The sequence below is a fragment of the Myxocyprinus asiaticus genome, chromosome 24 (assembly GCF_019703515.2).
Source record: "Myxocyprinus asiaticus isolate MX2 ecotype Aquarium Trade chromosome 24, UBuf_Myxa_2, whole genome shotgun sequence".
NCBI lineage: Eukaryota > Metazoa > Chordata > Actinopteri > Cypriniformes > Catostomidae > Myxocyprinus > Myxocyprinus asiaticus.
In genome coordinates this window covers 31,206,269-31,227,281 of record NC_059367.1, presented here as the reverse complement: position 1 = coordinate 31,227,281, position 21,013 = coordinate 31,206,269, and the positions used below count along the sequence as shown (strand labels likewise).

The window sequence follows — 21,013 nt, the reverse complement described above, 5'->3', positions numbered from 1 at the left end:
ACTCCCTGTATTTATTTATTTTTTTATTTTTGATGGGAAATGTTTGTTCATATTGGTATCAATAGTGCCTTTCTTATTGAATACCCCAGTGTCTGATTTTACCAACCTTATTTATTTCCTTTGTGTGTAAAAAAGAAGTGAGATTGATCATTTGTATGGTACTTTAATTCCATTGTATGGGTTCTTTGTTGTATAATGGAGTTCGATTGGTCATATGTTCAGAGCATGCAATCACTGCTCCAAATTATTGCCGGTAGAAAAAAAAGAAGAATTACCTGTAAAAGTGTTCAAGTGACAGAAATAAGTCAAGGAAATAAATATGAAATTAAAATACTCATAAAAATAATCACAGGCTTTTAATGTAAATCATGCTAAAATATAACTTTTTGAGGTATTGTTAAGCCTGTATTTTTCATGGGTACATATACACCGGAATAACAAGACAAAGCTCAAATGTGTGGGAAATGCTTTTATATTGCTATCTAGAAGGTGAATGTTTCTCTGATATGAGTATTTGAAATGTCAATAATTAAACTACTGTATGTGACTCCTCTTTAAGGAGCAACCAACATATTAACTTTTAAATATTGAGCTGTAAGACTTACTGTCTTTATGGTATAAAAAACTTTACTATTGACACCAGAGACATTCATAAGAAAACTTCTGGGCTAACGGCGTCCAGTCACATCATATTACCTCTACTGGACACCATTACCCACTGTATACATCCTCTTCTGAAGAACAACATTTTAAAGTAACAGCAGTGACTTACATAGTGTGAAATGCTGAACAACAGTAAAAACTGTTATTCTGTTATGTCTAAATGACTGGTGTAAGGAAACAGATGCTAGTTCCTAGGGCAGAAAAACATTATATTTCACTCCGGGTATAAATGTTTTGAGTATTTAAGAGCATATTAGGAGTCTGCAGAGCACCAAATGGTAACATTGTGTAACTGGAAATTAAGAACATTTAAAAAGTGTTTTTGTGGCATGATTTTCATGGGTCAGGATTAGCTCTCCAGCTGCCTGTAAGAAGAAAATGTCAAAACTATCAAAAGTATCTTTAATGCTTCATAATTTAAAACATTGCTGAATGTCACCCAGGGCACACACATGTTTTCAGATTAGGATAAATCTGTTTTAAAATAAAATTATTGTGTAATGTCAGTCATATTTTATGTTCTGTTAAATTTAAACGCTATCGCTGGACTGTTGATGTGACATGATGCAAGTCTTTTTCTACCAAATCATTCAAACTGCAATATAATAAGCTACTGTGTAATGTACAGATCAATAAAATGAACATATTCATACTATTTGATTAAAGGGTTAGTTCACGCAAAAATGAAAATACTCTCATCATTTACTCATCTTCATGCCATCCCAGATGTGTATGACTTTCTTTCTTCTGCTGAACACAAATGAAGATTTTTAGAAGAATATTTCAGCATTGTAGGTCAATACAATGCAAGTGAATGGTGACCAGACCAAAAGGCATATAAAGTCAGCATAAACGTAATCCATATGAATTCAGTGGTTAAATATATGTCTAAATAATAGGTGTGGGTGAGAAACAGATAAAAATGTAAGTCTTTTTTTACTATAAATCTCCACTTTCACTTAAAATTAAAGTAAAAGTGTAAGATTTATTGTAAAGAAAGATTGAGATATTGATATGTTTCTCACTCAAAGTGATTGCATCTCTTCAGAATACATATATTAAACCATTGGAATCTTATGGATTACTTTTATGCTGACTTATGTGATTTTTAGAGCTTTAAAATTTTGGTCACCATTCACTTGCATTGTATGGACCTACAGAGCTGAAACGTTCTTCTAAAAATCTTTGTTTATGTTCAGCAGAAGAAATAAAGTCATGCACATCTGGGATGACATGAGGGTGAGTAAAGATGAGAGAATTTGCTGCAGATGTAATTCTAGACCTGTTAATGTTTATCATTAAGTGAAATGTATAGGCATTCTGAAAAAATACATTTGTTTATATATATTTTTAAACACACGTTGTTCTTATGCCTTGGCTGTTTCTACGCTATTAATTAAACTGCTTTAGGGCCAAATTGATGTGTGCTATTGATTTCATACATTTTTATTTAAATACTGTACTGTAGCTATTTGCTTAAGGATTCACACTGTAAATCATCAGACATTTGCTGAACAATAATGGGGGCATAGCTGAATAATCACAGAAATGTATTTTTTTAAGGCAAGAAATGTAAAATTGCTGCTCCCAACGTCAAAAAAGGTCTGGAAATGCCATTCAAGTTTTATTTTACATGGATTTTTATATTGTTACCATTAGGATACAGACAAGTGCCAACCTATAGAACCAGTATCTCCAGAACTGCCTCAGGTTTCTTCTGTGTGAGATTTGCATGTATAGATATGCAGTATATGTCCATGTTTACTTAATGTTACTCAGCAGGGTATAGAATAAAAGTCAGAAAAGACAGAATAAAATCACTCAAAGAACAGTATTTACTTCAGCGCCATCCCATTTTTAATGGGAATGACAACGAGGCTGTGAGTCATAGACTTACAATGGCACGCATGGTATAAAGCTGTAAAAAGCTTCTACTCTAGATCACATCTGATTTTCCACAACTCATGTTGTCTGGACTTTTTTGTCTAATGAGGTTTTTTTCAATTTTTGTCCGCGGAACGATCCAAAAACACTTTAAACTGCAGGACAATCCCACTGAAAATTTGTTTACGTTGATCCCAGACAGCATAGTTGTCATTCCCGTCAAAAATCAAAGATGGCGCTGCTGTGAATAATTCACTGTGGAAGAGCTTTGTTCTGTGGGCATAGACTCTGGAGTGCTCATGAATGTTCTGTCAAAGAGTTTAAGAATACATTCATACTATGAATGAACTGGGGAAAAAAAAAAATAAATCTACTGACTGACACACAAAAGCAACATCCAAAAGCGCACAAATGTCTGAGAGTTGTATTGTCCCCCAGCCAGTAGATGGTTGGGCTGAGAAGAGATGATTCATTGTATATCCTATTATTTTACTGTCAAGCAGGAAACTCTCTGGCTTCCATATGTTCTCATCTCAAGGATGGAGGAGAAAACAAAGACTGAATGAGAGTGAGAACATTTTGGGTACCAGCAGGCAGAATCAGGGCTAAATGTAAATGTCTGGGCCTTAGACTGCACGTCTTCTGGCTCTAAGGATTTGCTGACTGGAACTTAAGTTATGCTAACTACTAATGCCAAGCAATTCCATGACAATGTTTACTCTTGTAATCCAGAATAACTAGAGCTCATAATGCCTTGTTTACCTTTTCTATCGTGATGCCAAATCAAATCCAATCACTGATATTTTTCACTGATATATATATATATATATATATATAAATGTAGCCCTGGTAGTAATCCCAATTTTTACCAAATGTAACTGTAATCTGAATATGTTGGCTTTTTATGTAACATTAACAGATTGGAGTTACACAATTTTTGTATCCTGATTATGTAACTTCATTATAAGTATTCCTTTACTCCCCATGCCTGTTTATGTGAACTACCATACTACTGTTTCTATTTCTGCGTAGTACAAGTAGTATGGGTAGTATCCTGTATCCCAGAGTCAACGCAATTACTAACTAGTTTCCATGGGATCAGAACCCTTGCCTCACTGATTGCTCGTAGTGCTCTATAAGTAGCGCCACAGGGAAAGGTAAACCAGTTAGAATTGAGGAATGGCGGGGGCCTGGGTAGCTCAGCTAGTATTGACGCTGACTACCACCCCTGGAGTCGCGAGTGCTGAGTGACTCCAGCCAGGTCTCCTAAGCAACCAAATTGGCCCAGTTGCTAGAGAGGGTAGAGTCACATGGGGTAACCTCCTCATGGTCACTATAATGTGTGGTTCTCGCTCTCGGTGGGGTGCATGGTGAGTTGTGTGTGGTTGTCACAGAGAATAGCGTGAAGCCTCCACACGTGCCATGTCTCTGCAGTAACGCGCTCAACAAGCCATGTGATAGGATGCGCAGATTGCAGACTGATAAATTTTCAGCAATAACCAGCATGATCAGACAGGACGTCAGCATGTTGTTTCCGAGAGTTACAGTACTCTGGATTGTGGAAAAACACCCATAAAACTGAGACTGAGTTTTTCAACAAATGAGTTTATGTAAAATCTATTGTACAAAGTTTTAAGCCTCTTAAACAAAAACATTTATTTAGTTAAAATTATTGCTGATAAGAGACACAAATCAAGTCATTACACAAACAATTTGGCTTATATAAAAAGTATAATGGAAATTTACTTTCAAGTACAATATTTCTCCATAAAATAATGTCGCAAACTATAGAGCGCAACAGTGCACACCCACTTTTTCAGCCATCTTGTTTCTGGATGTATTTCCATTGGGATTTCATAAAATCCGAGGTGAATCACAACATTACAAGCTTTGATTTGAAGCAAAAAATATTTGAAAATCTGACAAAAAGACAAAGGTACAAGATTGTGTACTTAACGTCTTAAATGAGGGTGTCAGTATTTTTCCTTGTGTTGTGTTTTGGCCTCTAGAGGTCATCATGGTGCTCTCTTGTCCATCTTTCTCAACTTGTAATTAGTGTTATTAGGTTCACATGTGTTTCATTCAGCTTTGTGTATTTAAGTGGCTCTGTCTCCTAGTTTCTTTGCTTGGTGTTTAGTTGTTCTGAAGCTAGTGCCTGAGTAAGTGTTCTCTAAATTCTGTGACATTTGTTTATCTCTGCCCTTGGATTTTTATTTATTTATTTATTTATTTATTTATTTATTTATTTTTTGCTCTAGCTGTGGATTTTTGTTGCTTGAGCTTTTTATTAAAATATTTTCTGCATCTCAACTTCTAAGTGCATCTTACTCTGTGGTTTCCCATCCTTTAGTGGCTCAAGAGTTCTGAGTCTGACTCTCGTGCTAGAAATCTGAGTTCAAGTCACGGCTCTGACAGAGGGTATAAACTACAATCCCATGAAGCATTGCAAATGATGTAATCGAATTAAAAATGTGAGGAAATATAACAATTAAGTACAGGAACAATATATTTTTAATGGTAACACTATACAGTAAGGTTCCATTTGTTAAGATTAGTTAATGCATTAGGTATCATGAACTAACAATGTTAGTTTTTTTTTTTTTTTTTAAACCGCATTTATAGTGTTTATTAAGAATGTAGGGAAACCAACTCTAATGCATAATTCACAGTTTGTCATGGGAGTGGACGGGTCACTGCAGTGCTCGTTGTTTTAACAACCACTTCAGTTTAAGAAATTGTGACATTTATCTGCCCTGTTAGACAGCCCTGCAAACAAATCAACTCAACACATTTTGGTAAATGTATCAAATGTAATTACATTTTACTTCAAGTATTTTATGTTTCTCCTTAAAATAATGTTGCAAACTATAAAGCACAACAATAGCCGCCCACCTTTTCAGCCATCTGGTTTCCGGAAGTATTTTTCCCATTAATTTTTTTCCATAGGGATTTCATGAAATCCTTTTAGTTCTAAGCCATGAACCAAACCAACAAGCTCCAAGATAAATACAAAAATAAGCTTTGATTGGAAGCAAAAAGCTATTTGAAAATTGGACAAAAAGACAAAGGTACAAAACACACTTAAAGGAATAGTTCACCCAAAAATGAAAATTTGCTGATAATTTACTCACCCTCAAGCCATCCAAGATGTATCGGAGTTTCTTCATCAAAACAGAATTCAAGAACAATGACGCGCTTCCTGCCTCCTCCTCCACGTGACGCGTCACCTTACCAACGAGCTTACGTCATCCCTCTCATGAGCGCACATCACAGAGATGTACGCAAGTGAACATTTGTAGTAAAAAAGTATATAAGTATTGTTTTGTTTCTAAAAATAATCGTTTGTGTTCAGAAGAACTTTATTTGTCGACTGGAGTCGTGCGGATTATTTTGATGCACCTAAATATGCATTTTGGACCGTCAAAAAATGGAGTACATTCACTTGCATTGTTTAAAGGAGGAGGCCTGAAATGAAATCCTAAAAATCTTAAATTCTGTTTTGATGAAGAAACTCAGATACATCTTGGATGGCCTGAGGATGAGTAAATTATCAGCAAATTTTCATTTTTGGGTGAACTATTCCTTTAATGAGGGCTTGAACTACAATCCCATGAAGCACCGCAAGTGACGAAATCGAATTAAAAATGATGGAAAAATATAAAAACTCTAGATATTAAGTTGATGAGTATAGGAACAATTTATGTTATTTTTATTGCAAAATATTCAGATATTTACAAATATATACATAGTTTGAGAGTGTGTGCATCATGGGAGTGGACGGTCGCTGGAGAGCTTGTTTGTGCCGGTTAGTTTGCCGCTGCCTGCTACTCTCTGATTGTTGCCTATCTCTTCAAAATAAAAATCAGTTCTTCATGCAGACTGGTGGACTCAACAGAAGCATATACCTTGATTAACAACCACGGAACTCATAGTAGGTCTGTCTTTAAAGGTTTATAAGTTATGGTTAAAAATAAATTTGTCTATGGAGAAAATGAATGGGATTTTTAATTCTGGAACCAGACTGTTGTGCTCTATTAAAAAACAAAAACAAAACATTTCCATACTGTATAATGTATATACAACATAATATATACATGTACAACACAAGTACTTCATTCCATTCAGATTTTTCACAATTAAATGTATAATAGGTATGACCCGTTTGACCTGTTTTCTGCTATTATTTTAGTTTGTAATCTGCCCAGTGTACTTAATCTTGTTTTATGTACTCCAAAAACAGGACAGACGAATAAATTAGAGTTGAGAGAACTGATATGAATTGGTCTCTGCTGCACTCCAGGTCAGTACCCTGCAGCTTTTCCCATTTTCCTTGAGTCAGATACGGCCTCAATGCAGTTGTTTTTCTTTGATACTGCATTAACCACATTATAGAACATAAGTGGAGCTTTAATTTGGTGCCCACTCTTGTTAAGTGACTCTACAACTTCCTGAGAAAGAAAAGAGATCAAAGCAGTTTGAAAAATTCACTTGATCCTTTACAAGTAATTTAGATGCAGGGTACAGTTTTTATCTGTTTACCTTGTCAAACAAGGGCTCAAAGTTGAGAACATTTTTGGAGTCCACATACACCACAGGGGCGGCGATGGAATCTTTCAGAGTCTTTCCAAACCACAGGAAGTTCAACAGGGTCTAGCCAAGGGTTTCAGACAAAGTTTGTTTACTGAAACACAATGTATTAAATATGTTAAATTGCAGTTTCAACTCACCAGTGCCACGCCAGTGGTGATCATGCTACCGCCTGATGCTCCTATGACCACTGTGTGTTTCTCAGATGGGGAGTGGAGGATCACTGGAGACATGGAGGAAGGAGGCTGCTCGCCTTCACATAGACACACACAAAAAACAGAGTCACATGCAGATACTAATGCAGATTAAGTGCCACATGGAGGATCCAAAGTTAATACTTGCCAAATGTCAAATCAAGTAAAAATTGGCTTTGGTGTGGTAAATAAAATAGCCAGTTGGCTGTTAACTTTATTGCATGACATGGTTTATGACAAATTGTAGGAATGTTGGTCTGACTCTCGCTGATGTAAGTGACACAAATGATTCAATATAAAAACATACAAAAACCATCAGACAAAAGAAAACCTCTGTTGCAACTTTTGCATCTTTTAACTTTTAGAAAATTTCGACAATATGTTTACCTAGGATGCCTATCAAAAGTTTATCTGGAAGGTCTTTTTTCTCCAGAACTTATTTTTGGTGTTTTTGTGACAGGTGCGGTTTCACTGAGAGACTGATATTGGCTCACTGTTTGTCATAGTTATTAGGCAAGGAAAAAACAGCCAACATATTCAATTGCCATAAGGACACACATACTGTCTTTAGGGACGTGCCTGAAGTCGAATACCTTATTCGGAAAGGCACAAATAATGACTTTAAAAGGAATAATGTATTCATCCGAATAATAGAAAAAAATATTCGGAAGAATGATCATCCAAAGAGCACAGGTATAAAGCAATTTTTTTAAATAAACATATCAAAAATGACAAAGCAACGATGAGTCTGTCAAGCCAATATTACTACAGTGTAAACCTTATGAATGAAAATGCGCACAATATGATTTCAAGTTTAGATCGGATGGCTGCATTCTCGACTCCGTTTGCAGACAGTCTCCGTTAATTGTGCACGTCTTAGAAATCTAAGCTTGTCAAGACTCAAGAGTATTAACTATATCACACACATTTTCCACTTCTTGAAATGTCTGTTTGAAATGTCTGATCTGTAACACATTAACTCCAAATATTTCACACAATTCACACGTAAGGATATATAAACCAACCTGAGCGCTGTTGAATTCCTGACCAGAGAAGTGATGATTTTATAGCAGAGCTCGACTGTAAGTTGATCACATTTATATACACATTACCGATTAAGGTAATTATCTGATTAATCCTTTATTCCAAAAATGTTTAAATGCTCCATAGAGGTTTAAATACTTCATAGAGTGTAAATATTCAGAGTAATCCTTAATGTCCGAAATACCAGGAGAAAACACAGTTAACAACATATTCCACAGTCTATGTAGCCTACATATTCAGCTTCATCTGGTGAGAAAAATAAAGATTATATCATTTGATAGTAATAATGATAATAATATTTAAATAGGCCCATCCAAGGCATACATTATATACAGAAGCTATAGCCTAAATGTAAGAGAGTTAAATTTAAAAATGAGTTTTGACGCACTTCCGGTTTAAGCCACGTTCACATCTGGTTCTATCCGAATACAGATACAGATAATGGCTTTGCTGCAAACCCCTATACTGTATATTTTAAATGAAATCATGCAAAAAAAAAAAAAAACATTTTCTTAGTATTTATTATTATTATTATACATTTTCTCAATTCATCTACCATTGGCAGGTGTGACAAAAAGTTAATTTTGGACCACATGTCCAGGGAGAGTCATATTATTCTAATACTATTATTTGAGTGGTTTATGTCAAGAATCCAACAATCTAGAGATAATTTGTGAAGGTTTACTTACCAGCATGAACTTTATCTGTTTTCCCACAGAAGTCTGCAAGTTCATTGTTGAGGAGGATGCCTGTTCTAGACGAGTAAATTCTGGATCCAAATCTGAGAAGAGAGAAGGAAACAAGAGATGAGCCCAGTGTTTTGAATGAGAACTCATGGTACCAAATAGTAATTTGTTTCACCATAATAGTACAAATGACTGTTAATAAAAGGATATTATGGAAATATTAGCTCCCTTTGTTCCAAGGGCTTGAATAAATGGAGTGTAAGTTGGAGCGCACATACATGTGGTTGATGGTGCTGGTCACAGACACAGCCATACCATCTTCAGCGAGCACGGACACGTGAGTGGTGCCATGTGAGTCCAGGTATGGAGTGACGTTGTAGTAGCTAATATCATACGTGCGGTCTGGGCTGATTTTTGCTCTCACTTTCTCAGCAAAATGCTTCTGAATGATCTCAACTGCCTCCTATTCAAGTCACACAGAAAGATGAGGATGATCAACTCATACAAGACTTTATGTGTGGCTCTACCAGGGTGTTGCCAGCATTAATGACAGTATTGCTGTGATGTACTGCCTGTAGTAATGATCCGCTGAACACAGCACTTAAGTCATTATAGTAAATTATACCAGAGATCCCATAGAGTGAAATGACAGTAATGTTTCTGTTGAGTTACTAAAGCAGAGCCTGATCATCTCTTTAACAAGTACAATGGAGAAAAGTTTAGAATTTAAAACAAACGATATTCTACTACAGGGTGTACCATTTGAGAAGCAAAGTTGGGATCTCTCATGAATCTCTTGAGACCGTTGGCAAATTTGCAGGTTTCTACATATCGTTGGAATGTTAAAACTTTCTCCTCCCCTTGCAGAGATTTATGGCTTAGGTTATAACCTGAGGAACACAGAAAACGGAGAAATGTGAAGCTTGTAATTTTACAAAAGCACTTACAATAATTATTTTGTTAAAACTCATGCATTATTTGAGATTTAAAACTGTTTATATCATAATTTTTACTGTGATTTGAGCGTTTTAGTGTTTGGTGAGTATGTCGTCATGGCAACAAACATTTTAAAATTGGCTTTAACTGTCAGGATCCTGCCATTTCTGGCTGTCTTGTTTTTAGTTTTTTAGTGGCTGGATTCTTACTCTCATGTTTTGCAGAATAAATGAATAGGTACTTAATTAATCTAGTTATATGTATATGCTTATAATATAGCGGCCTAATATTTACAGCTCAATATTTGCAGCCAGAGTCATTTTATAAATAGACCAAAATGTTCAGTCATTAAACACATGAAATTTTTTTTTTTACTCACGTTAACGTGACACTTGGGACTGCCGCTCTGAAATGATGATGTACAGAGATTGAATTCCATTCAGACTAGGATGGTAATGCATGAAGCTAGCGCATGCAACGCTATGTAAAGAGACCTTGATAAAAAAGAAGGATTCGTGGCGTTGATGGATTATTGTGATTGGACAGCTAATAACAGCAGCGGACTGGGAAGAAAATTCGGCCTGGGATTTTACATATAAACTGACCCAAAAGTTTGCTGGGGGTTTGCTGTCCTTTTCTGCATATCGCTGCCCACTTCCGCATATCATGGTGCCATTTTTTGGTGCATTCTGCATAACGCGGTGGCCAATGAGGCCCCATTTCGCGGCCATCTAACCGGGAAAAGTCCTGGTTCTCCCAATGGCCAGTCCGCCACTGGCTAATAATTAACATAAGAGAAATGCAGCCTCTTATTCGTTTACGTAAACCTGGAGATATTAACACGATTCGACAATAGAGGTCACTGTTGCCCCAAACATTGCAAATGTACAGTTCCATCCTTCTAATTGGGTCATTTGTACTCATGATAGAAAAGATCTCGTGAACAAGCAGAAAATTATCTGAGACCCAATTTTGGGTCATGCCCCAGTGGTTGAGAAACCCTGCCCTATCGGTTACTTTTTGTTTGTTTTTTTGTTTATTTTTTTATTAAAAAAATCCAATTTACAACTCTGCATTTGAGTCCTCGCCCTCTCTCTGCATGTTCCAGACAGAACGTACTGGCCAAGAAAGAGGACTCCTCAGAGATGGGTATCTTCCTCTTCCTATCTCCCACCCTTTGGGGCTCTGTTAAAGAGCAAATGGTACAGCTTGTCCAGCGCCTCTCCCTCCGTCAAGGGGAGGCAGACATTGGGGACTTTGCCTGTGACTTTCATGTGACGTGACCGCCCCCCCCTCCCCGCTCCTGCTAAGCCCTGAACCTCCTCAAGTCCTAGAAACGCCCCTGGCTGGGGACACTTACATTTTGGGACTTTGTGTATTACATTTTCCATTGCGGAGAGACTGAACTCTCACTTCAAGGGGAGTCCCCCCACATTGACTGTCCCACCCTTCCACCCTCAGTCATCTGATGACAAGGAAACGGAGAATGAGGAGGAAGAACTGTCCCGCCTCTTTCCTCATGACCGAGTGCACTACAGCTCCCTGAGATGCGGACAAGTGCGCTGCAGCTCCCCGAGAAGCGGACGAATGAGCTGCAGCTCCCCGAGAATTGGCTGAGTGCGCTGCAGCTCCCCTAGAGGCAGCCCAGTGCGCCGCAGCTCTGCGTCTGACCCCTGTCAGGAGGCGTCCATCCAGCCTGCCGCTGAATGCCATAAGGTGTCCACCGAGCCCGCCGCTGAATTGCAAGAGGTGCCCGTCCTCACCGCTGTTCACCAGGAGGCGCCCACCGCCGACCCTGTCCTCTCCCCAGCGGCCACAGCTGACCCGGTCTTCATCCCTCCCCTGGAGCCGCCTGACCTCATCACTGCCCTGTTGCAGTCTGACCCCTGCCCATTGGCCACCGCCCAGTCTGACCCAGTACTGTCCCCAGCAGCAGCCGCCACCCAGTCTGGCTCAATCCTGTCCCCAGCGACTGCCATCCCAGACTGACCCTGTCCTGTCCCCAGCGGCCGCCGCCCAGTCTGACCTCTCCCCTTTGGGTGCCGCTGACCCTGACTCCATCCCCTTCCTGGAGCCCCCTCTCCAGCTGCCAGACCCTGCCCCTTTCCTGGAGACTCCTCTCTGCCCACCAGACCCCGCCCCCTTCTGAAAGCCACCTCCCAGGCCGCCGGACCCTGCACCTTTCCTGGAGCCTCCACCTTGGTTTCCCCCACCCTCCCCCCCTTGGCTGGTACTGCCTGTGCCTCCCTGGTTTAACTCCCGCCCTCCTTCCCCACTGGCCTTTTTCTGTCCAGCCCCACCCTGGTCTGTGCCTCCAGCCCTGCCCTGGTGTCTGTCTTGTCCCAGTCTGTGTGTCTGTTTTGTTGGTCCTGTCTTGTGTTAGATGTTCCCCTTTTGGGACGCCAGACGGTGTCCCTTTTAGTGGGGGGGGGGTAGTGTCAGGATTCTGCCATTTCTGTCTGTCTGTCTGTCTGTCTGTCTTTTTTTTTTTTTTTTTTTTTTTTAGTGGCTGGATTCTGGCACTCATGTTTTGTCTTTTTGTTGAGTGAGTGCACTTGGCCTTGTTGGTTTCCTCATTGCCATGTGCACTTGTGTCTGTGCTGTTTTAAGTGATACACTGCCCCCTCGTTTGCCTAGTTATCTTGTTATCAGTTCCACATGCCTCGTTACCCTCCTCAGTTCCTTCCCTATTTAATCTCTGTGATGAGGAGGAGGGCAGGGCCGGGCCGTGACTACGCATGCCCAGCCCTATTCAGGCTAATCAGCTGAGGAGAGGAGAGAGAGCCACACGCAGCTACCGTGTGTGTATTTGTGTATGTGTCTTTTTGTTTAAATTAAATATTACTTTGACTGTTCAGCCGGTTCCCGCCACCTCCTTTCCCATTATAACCCTGTTACATTGGCTCCGAAACCTGGGAAGGAGGAGGGATGCGCTGTCGTGGAGTCCTCGCCACTGTCGTCCGCCCAAAGGAGCAGCCGCGAGGGGAGGAGGGGCTCGCTGCCGGCCGCCTGGAGCAGTGGAGCCACTGCCTGGGGCGGAGGGGCTCACTACTGGCCACCAGAATGCAGAGGGGCGTTCCATCCGCCAGGGATCGGAGAACTTGCTGCTGTCTGCCCGGGGAGGAGCAGCTGTCGTCCGCCAGAGGGTGCAGGAGTGGTCGAGGACCAGGCGACGGCGTGTCTGGGAACCGGCAAGCAATTTTTTTCTCTCTCTCCTCTCTCTCTCACTGTCACTCCACTTCACCCTTTCCCTTGTTGTTAACCCTGTTAGGTGTCTGTCATGTCGGTCTATTCCAGTCAGTCTGTTTCTGTCCTGTTCCTCCAGCCCAGCCAGTCTGCTCATCGCCTGTCCTGGACTGTGACTGTGACTGTGCCCTACGGGGTAGTTTTTATTTGTTTTTTGTTTATTTTTGTATTAATGCCCATTTGCAACTCTGCATTTGAGTGCTCGCCCTCTATCTGCGTGTTCCTGACAATAACTGTACACAAAAAAGGTTAGTAAGCATTTTTATCACACTAAAATCATGTTAGCATGCATATTGTTTATGCCTTGTGAGTATACTCTTGAAACAGTGAGTATTTTAACATTTACTTCTATTGTAAGTGCCTCACTGGAACCCAGATTTTTGCTTGAATTAAATAAGGGACGAATTAAAATGTATTTCTGTAGTATTTAATATTATACCACAAATGCTGTCGATTGAGCTTAAGTTGTATTGAACCCAGAATATTCCTTTAAAAAGACAAAGTGTGTGGTCATGTAAATGCCTTAAAAGGCTTTCCTTTATCGGAAAAAGATCATACACTCACCGGCCACTTTATTAGGTACACCTGTATATCTACTTATTCATGTGCTTATCTAATCAGCCAATTGCGTGGCAGTGGTGTCATGTATAAAATCATGCAGATATGGGTCAGGAGCTTCAGTTAATGTTCACATCAACCATCAGAATGGGGAAAAAATTTTGATCTCAATGATTTAGACTGTGGCATGATTGATGGTTTGACGGGCTGGTTTGAGTATTATGTAACTGCTGATCTCCTGGGATTTTCAGGCTCAACAGTCTCTAGAGTGTATAGAGAATGATGCAGAAAAACAAAAAACAACCAGTGAGCGGCAGTTCTGTGGGCGAAAACAGCTTGTTAATGTCAGAGGAGAATGGCCAGACTGGTCCCAGCTAACAGGGAGGTGACAGTAACCCTAATAAACACGTGTTACAACAGTGCTATGCAGAAAAGCATTTCTGAACATACAACACGTTGTGCATTGAGGCGGATGGGCTACAGCAGCAGCAGGCTGCTCCGGTTACCACTACTGTCAGCTGAGAACAGGAAATTGAGGCTGCAGTGGGCATAGGCTCACCAAAGCTGGACAGTAGATGATTAGAAAAACATTGCCTGGTCTGACAAATCTGAATTTCTGCTGAGGTACACAAATGATAGGCCCACTGCAGCCTCAGTTTTCTGTTCTTGGCTGACAGATGTGGTCTTCTGCTGTTGTAACCCATCCACCTCAAGATTCGACATGTTGTGCATTCTGAGATGCTATTCTGCTCACTACAATTGTACAGAGTGGTTATCTGAGTTACCGTAAAATTTCTGTTAGCTCAAACCAGTCTGGCCATTCTCTGTTGACCTCTCTCATCAACAAGGCATTTTTGTCCACAGAACTGCTGCTCACTGGATGTTTTTTGTTTTTCACATCATTCTCTATACACTCTAGAGACTATTGTGCCTGAAAATCCCAGGAGATCAGCAGTTACAGAAATTCTCAAACCAGCCCGTCTGGCACCAACAATCATGCCATGGTCTAAATCACTGAGATACATTTTTTTCCCCATTCTGAATATTAACTGAAGCTCCTGACCCATATCTGCATGATTTTATACATTACACCACTGCCACGCGATTGGCTGATCAGATAATCGCATGATTGTGTAGATGTACAGGTGAACCTAATAAAGTGGCCGGTGAGTATAAATGGTTTAAGCAAAAACTGATTGACACATGTCGATTTTTGCCCATTACCTTGATTTCACTTTGCATGTAAAAACCTTTATTGGCGTTCTTAACGGCTTATCCAGTATGCCATATCCCATGACATGCAATAACTCAAGATTAACATAATACTTTAAAATTACGCAATAATGTGAGTGGTGATGTTGTCTAAAACTGACCGTCACGATGCTAGAGTATTGTAGGTGGTTGCTTAGGTGTTGTGGGTGTGTTTTTAGCATGTTGTTATGTTGTTGCTAAGATGTTGCTAGGGGGCAGCTTACTGGCCCAAGTCAAAAGAGCCCACCCTCAAGTCTCTAAATCCCAAAAATCTGTGCCCCTATTCACAAAAAATCTTAAGGCTAAAAGTAGCTCCTAACACAGAAATTTTGAAGCAACTCTTAAAAATTAGGGGCATGTCACTCCTAATTCTAGGACTCCCTAAGTGTGACTCACAAATGATCCTGAGCATGGCCGCTGTCATCAATCCACATTAAAAACAATATATTAGAATATTATTTTGACATTTGCTTTTTAAAAAGGCCTCGCCTGAATCACAATTGATTCTATGTATTTTAATAATATAATACTGTAATGTTGACAATGACCTTTAAAACGGTATCGTCTGAATCTCGAGGGTGTTTTTATTAATGTAAACTTAGCTAAAGATGCAGTTACCTCTCTCACAAACTGAAACAACCTAGTTACACAGTAGATAAAGGTTTTGACAACTCTGCACTCCCTCACCACATCAAATTAAAACTGTGAAGCACAGATAAATTGCGAATTTCTGCCATCCATCAGCAGAATAATCTATCAAACAATATATAATATACCCTCTCCAGACTGCACATCGTCCGACAATTCATAGTGTGTTTTTTCCTGTGGATGTGTGCTTGCTGCAGAGAAAGGCGTGCTTCCTGGTATTTTGATGCTGATGACGGGATGCACACTCGTTTCAATACATCAACACAGGATAAAGAAATGTTGATCAACCGAAAAAATATCTTCCCATCCATATATCTACCTAGCTACCTGTCTGTCTGTCTGTCTGTCTACTATACGTATGTATGTATGTATCGTTGTCTGTATTCGCTGAGAAATAGCAGTTCTCTGTCTACCAGTCACTGAGGGCAATTTAAAAGAGCACGCTAATAAAACATGACATTATCCACAACAACGAGGTCAACTCCGCCTTACTCTTATCTTAATATTTCCTTAGTAAAACATGCTCTTTGCAGTTTTGTGAATAGGTTTTAAGCAAAAACTCCTAGCTAGGAACTCTTTGAATAACTCCTAGTGGTAAGATAAAAATCTTTGTGAATATGGCCCCTGATCACTTAGAAAAGTAATAGCACACCTCTCCTCAACAAGCTGCCTGATTTGAGGTAATAATTTATGTCTGTAGCCCAAATGGTGCAGGACGAGTAACATGCCGAAACTTGGGGTTGCTCAAATTCCATTCTCAAAGAGCAACAATAATAGTAATGCTTGCTTTAGCAAGCACCACTAATAAAGGAAGAATAGGTTACATTTCTCACCTAGCATTGTGTTAAGTATGAAGCTAAGTACAGCACCCCCTGCTGGTGGTGGGGGAAAGTACATGTCATACTCTCCAAGAGTCACATCCCAGGCATCTGATTCGGTTACACTGAACGAGCTCAAGTCCTCCAGAGAAATTGTTCCACCTTAAATACACAACAAGAATTTACAGTAGGCTATATCATTTTCAAAATATCAACAATTCTCATAACAGCAGACTGAATGACAAGACCAGGCAAATCAGCTCAAATATTGTATTTATGCACATATAAAGACAACTTGGCAATAATTTGCTGTATAATATCCTATGTCCAGAGACCACCTTTAAAGGCACATAATTTGTGGATATCACAGTTGTAGAGAGTGAAATTTCTAATTACCTGCTTCTTGTATATCACTGACTAGGTCTTTGCCAATGTCTCCAGTGTAGAATGCATCTGCTCCCTGTTTTGCAATTTTCTCAAGAGTATCTGCTAGCTTCTCAAATTTAACTATGTCCCCCTCTTTTAACATCTCCCCTTGTTCATTCTGGTAAAACTGACTATATGAGAAACACATGAGAAGAAAAATTGTCACTTTTTCACTTTCATATATTCAAATGTGATAGATTTCATTTTTTATAAGAGCTCTTGGTGTCAAATGAAACATTAAAGGGACAGTTCAGCCGAAAATAACAATTCTATCATTTGCTCTCATTTTCCCCTCATTTTTTCAAAAGCTGTATTACTTTGTCTCTATAGTGTACCACAAAAGAATAGTATGTTATAGGCTAAGCCACCATTCACTTTCATTTTATGGAAACAAAATGCAATAAAGTGATTGGTGACTATGACTAACATACTGTCTAACACATTATTTTGTGTTCCACTGAAGAAAGAAATTCATATGGGTTTGGAACAGCATAAGGGTGAGTAAATGATGACAGAATGTTAATTTTTGGGTGAACTATAAATGGATCTGAGCGTATTACCCTAGTGGTGATTCTTTTTGCTCCTTTAAGAATGGCAAAAATCGAGAGAGCACATAAGGAATGGGGATGCCCTTTCTAGCCATCTTGATAGTTGGCTGAAATAAAATGGCCCAAGGCAGACGCCCATAAAGTTTATGAGCTCGCTCATAGCCACGGATATCACCTGGGACACCAATCCATTGAGCACCTACAGAAAAAGTAAAAGAGAGAGTGAGGAGTGAAGGTAAAAGAGAAGCAACCGCAAACAATATGAAGCCGGACTTTGTACATATAAATAATACGGAAGCCCTGAAACCGCAAGGTGAACAAAACAATTTCAATAGGTGACAATTTTTTAGATATCTTAGTAACTTCCTGAGCCTATATCCTACAACTTTTTTTTCTTCACACAATTTTTCGCTCTAAAATTCTTTTCTCTCAGAATTTTGTTTTCACTGAAAATATTTTTTTCTCTCTGAAATGTTTTTTTTCTCACTTATTTATTTTTTTCTCCTCAAGAGACAATACATTAGAAAAAAATGTCTTCTGACTACCACCCCTTGGAGTCACGAGTTTGAATCCACGGCATGCTGAGTGACTCCAGCCAGGTCTCCTAAGCAGCCAAATTGGCTCGGTTGCTAGGGAGGGTAGAGTCACATGGGGTAACCTCCTCGTGGTCGCTATAATGTGGTTCTCACTCTCGGTGGGGCGCGTGGTGAGTTGTGCATGGATGCCGCGGAGAATAGCGTGAGCCTCCACACACACTACATCTCCGTGGTAATGCACTCAACAAGCTACGTGATAAGATGCTGGTGCAGAGGCAACTGAGACTCGTCCTCCACCACCAGGATTGAGGCGAGTCACTACGCCACCACAAGGACTTAGAGCGCATTGGGAATTGGGCATTCAAAATTTGGGAGAAAAGGGGAGAAAATAAATTCTTGCTAGCTATCGATAAGCATGTGGACCAACCTCTGCCACCAGGTGTCATTATCAGTAAACATGAAATATTATGCTTACGAGTTGATATAATGTCTGTGGTGCTTTATCTGTTGATTTATACTGCAGATTTATAGTAATATTATAATATAATAACAAGAATGTTTTGCAAATCTTAATCAAGAAAAAATATATATAATCTTAGACAATCTTCTAAAACATCCCACAATTAAATTAATGAAAAAAGTATCATGTGTTGCCTCTTGTGGAGAAAAAAAAAAAAATCTGAGAGAAAAAAATTCAATGAAAAAAAAAATGTCAGAGAAAAATTCCAGTGGAAAACAATTTCAGAGGAAAAAAAGAAATCAGATTTTTTTTATTTTTTTTATTTATTTATTTTTGGACACCTAAAACTCATCAGTGGTGAATAATGGTGATTTTTTTTCACCTTGCGGTTCAGGGCTTCCGTAAAATACTGTCATCATATATGCAGAAAGTGTTCAGTATGCTGTAGTATGTGTTGTTATTAAAAAAAGAATGCTGCTTCCTCTATCATTTATAACAAGACCTGTAATTAAAGTAAGCAATTGTGTATTGCACATACTGTAATTAATTGTTTTTCGAAAGGAAACATTTTAACACAACACTATCAGCACATCTAGATATTAATCTGTCACCTTCCATTGGCTGGAATGTTGTTGGACAGTCTGCAAGAAGATCTGCTTTAAAAACTTTTGGAACAGTCTCTCTAGCATTGATGATTCTCACTTTGCCTAGAGAACAAAGACGTGGATGAACATTAACAATAATGTACATTACCGTGCCAGAAAGGAAGAATACAGTAAATTCCTTTAGGCAGGAGACATCAGAACCTCACCACTTTTTTCCAGTATTGTGAATATAGAGCCTCCTCCAATGCCCATACTCTGGGGGTGTATGATTGACGTGCACACTAAAGTAGCAATGGCTCCATCTACCGCTGACCCACCCGACTGCAGTATATCTCTATAGAACAAAAGACTAGAAATGGGCTAAGGCATATTGATGACGAATTAATGACAATGGAGAGAGAGAGAGAGAGAGAGAGAGAGAGAGAGAGAGAGAGAGAGAGAGAGACATGAGGAAGTAGGCTAATTTGGATGACCTACAATTACAGTTGTAGATCCTTGCCATCCGTTCATGTCGTGACAAGCAAAGGCACGTAACTTCACTAGTTTTAAGACCCGACGGGCACTAGCAGAACTGTTTATATATATAAAATATTTTTCAGGGTTTTCCGTACTCTGTACATAAATACACTGAAGGGGCCGTTCAGGCCAAATTCGTTTTTCAAGAACAGTGTGCAGGTGTCTCGAGACACATTTACATTACGTTTATTCATTTAGCATACGCTTTTACACAAAGCGACTTACAAAATAAGGAAGGATACAACAAAAGTAATTCATCTTAAAGAGACAGTAACACGAAAAGTAGCTACTATGAGATTAGAGTGCAACAAGCAAGCACTTTTTATTAATTTATTTGAGTGTTAAAAGACACTCTTTTAAAAGTTGACAGTCTTCATTACCTGACGCGGCGTCTAAAAAACGGGACGCTCCTCCACCAGAGTAAGCAGCTGGGTTTTGCGGCAAAAAACATCCATATTGCATGGTTACGGAAATACAAGAGCGCAGAACGACACAAAAACGCGTTCGGTGTTAACGGCCCTTGAACACCTCATTAGATAATATAATATAAAATGTAGCCTATATTTCTAAATATATATATATATATATATATATATATATATATATATATATATATATATATATATATATATATATATAGTGTGACAGTAACGTAATTAAATCTAAAATAGTGTGGAAATTAATCACACTCAGTATTTAGTACTATGTATAGCCTAAATGTGTTGTTTTGGTCACCACTAAAGTTGATAGGAAGACAGAGATTGGTGTCAAGAAGATTAGTCGCCTTTGTAGATATTTCAACTAATTAACTTAAAAGTTTCTGTGTACATTCAACCGGCTGTTTCACCTCTTTAGCCATCCATGTCCTGATATTTACCCGACCCAGCCATCCAAAGGGATTACGACAGACCTAGTTATTCACACTCTCCAAGAAAAAAGAAAAGAAGAAAAAAAAAAGTGATTTTCAGCATCATTCTTTCAGGTGTGTCAGAGGACGAGTGGTTAGTTGGTTGAAAAGCTCTTGAAAGCACTTTACACCCTTCTCTGGTGTTAAAACCAAGATCAGCTGTGATAGCACGTCTAAATACATTTCAAAGTGCACTGCATTCGTGTGCTACATCAGTAGTATGCGTCTGCAAACTTCAGCACCATCATCACTCACCGGCCGATCTTTGAACAGGTTTCCGAGTCCGCCGCCACTGCTGCTTTTTGGAAAGCTCTGCCGGAACACCCCTCCTTAAAGTGAGCCACGCAGATAATAATGATGATAATTACACATATCACCGGAATACTGATACACAAGCACAGTCTGTCTTTCCTTCTGGCCATTTTAACCCGACGCAGGCACCGTGCTCTTGCGTGATCCTTCAACTTGTAGTCTCGAGCAGAAGTGCGCAATTAGCCCTC

General features: G+C 39.3%; 1 protein-coding gene across 2 annotated transcripts; it reads right to left on the bottom strand.

The window, feature by feature from the left end:
* Positions 1-4,154: 4,154 nt before the first annotated feature.
* LOC127415208 (glutathione hydrolase 5 proenzyme-like) lies at positions 4,155-21,013 on the bottom strand. 2 transcript variants are annotated; one of them, XM_051653849.1, is made up of 13 exons: positions 20,769-20,853; positions 20,454-20,531; positions 19,297-19,424; positions 19,097-19,192; positions 17,502-17,688; positions 16,912-17,072; positions 16,531-16,677; positions 9,818-9,948; positions 9,337-9,521; positions 9,062-9,153; positions 7,275-7,387; positions 7,087-7,197; positions 4,155-6,995 (listed from the first exon to the last, which is right to left on the bottom strand). In XM_051653849.1, exons 3-13 carry the CDS (start codon positions 19,340-19,342, stop codon positions 6,849-6,851), a joined length of 1,416 nt encoding a protein of 471 aa, XP_051509809.1. In that variant the 5' UTR covers positions 19,343-19,424; positions 20,454-20,531; positions 20,769-20,853; the 3' UTR covers positions 4,155-6,848. The 2 variants fall into 2 exon arrangements, with proteins under 2 accessions (XP_051509809.1, XP_051509808.1); XM_051653848.1 differs by lacking the exon at positions 20,454-20,531 and having other exon boundaries at positions 20,769-21,013.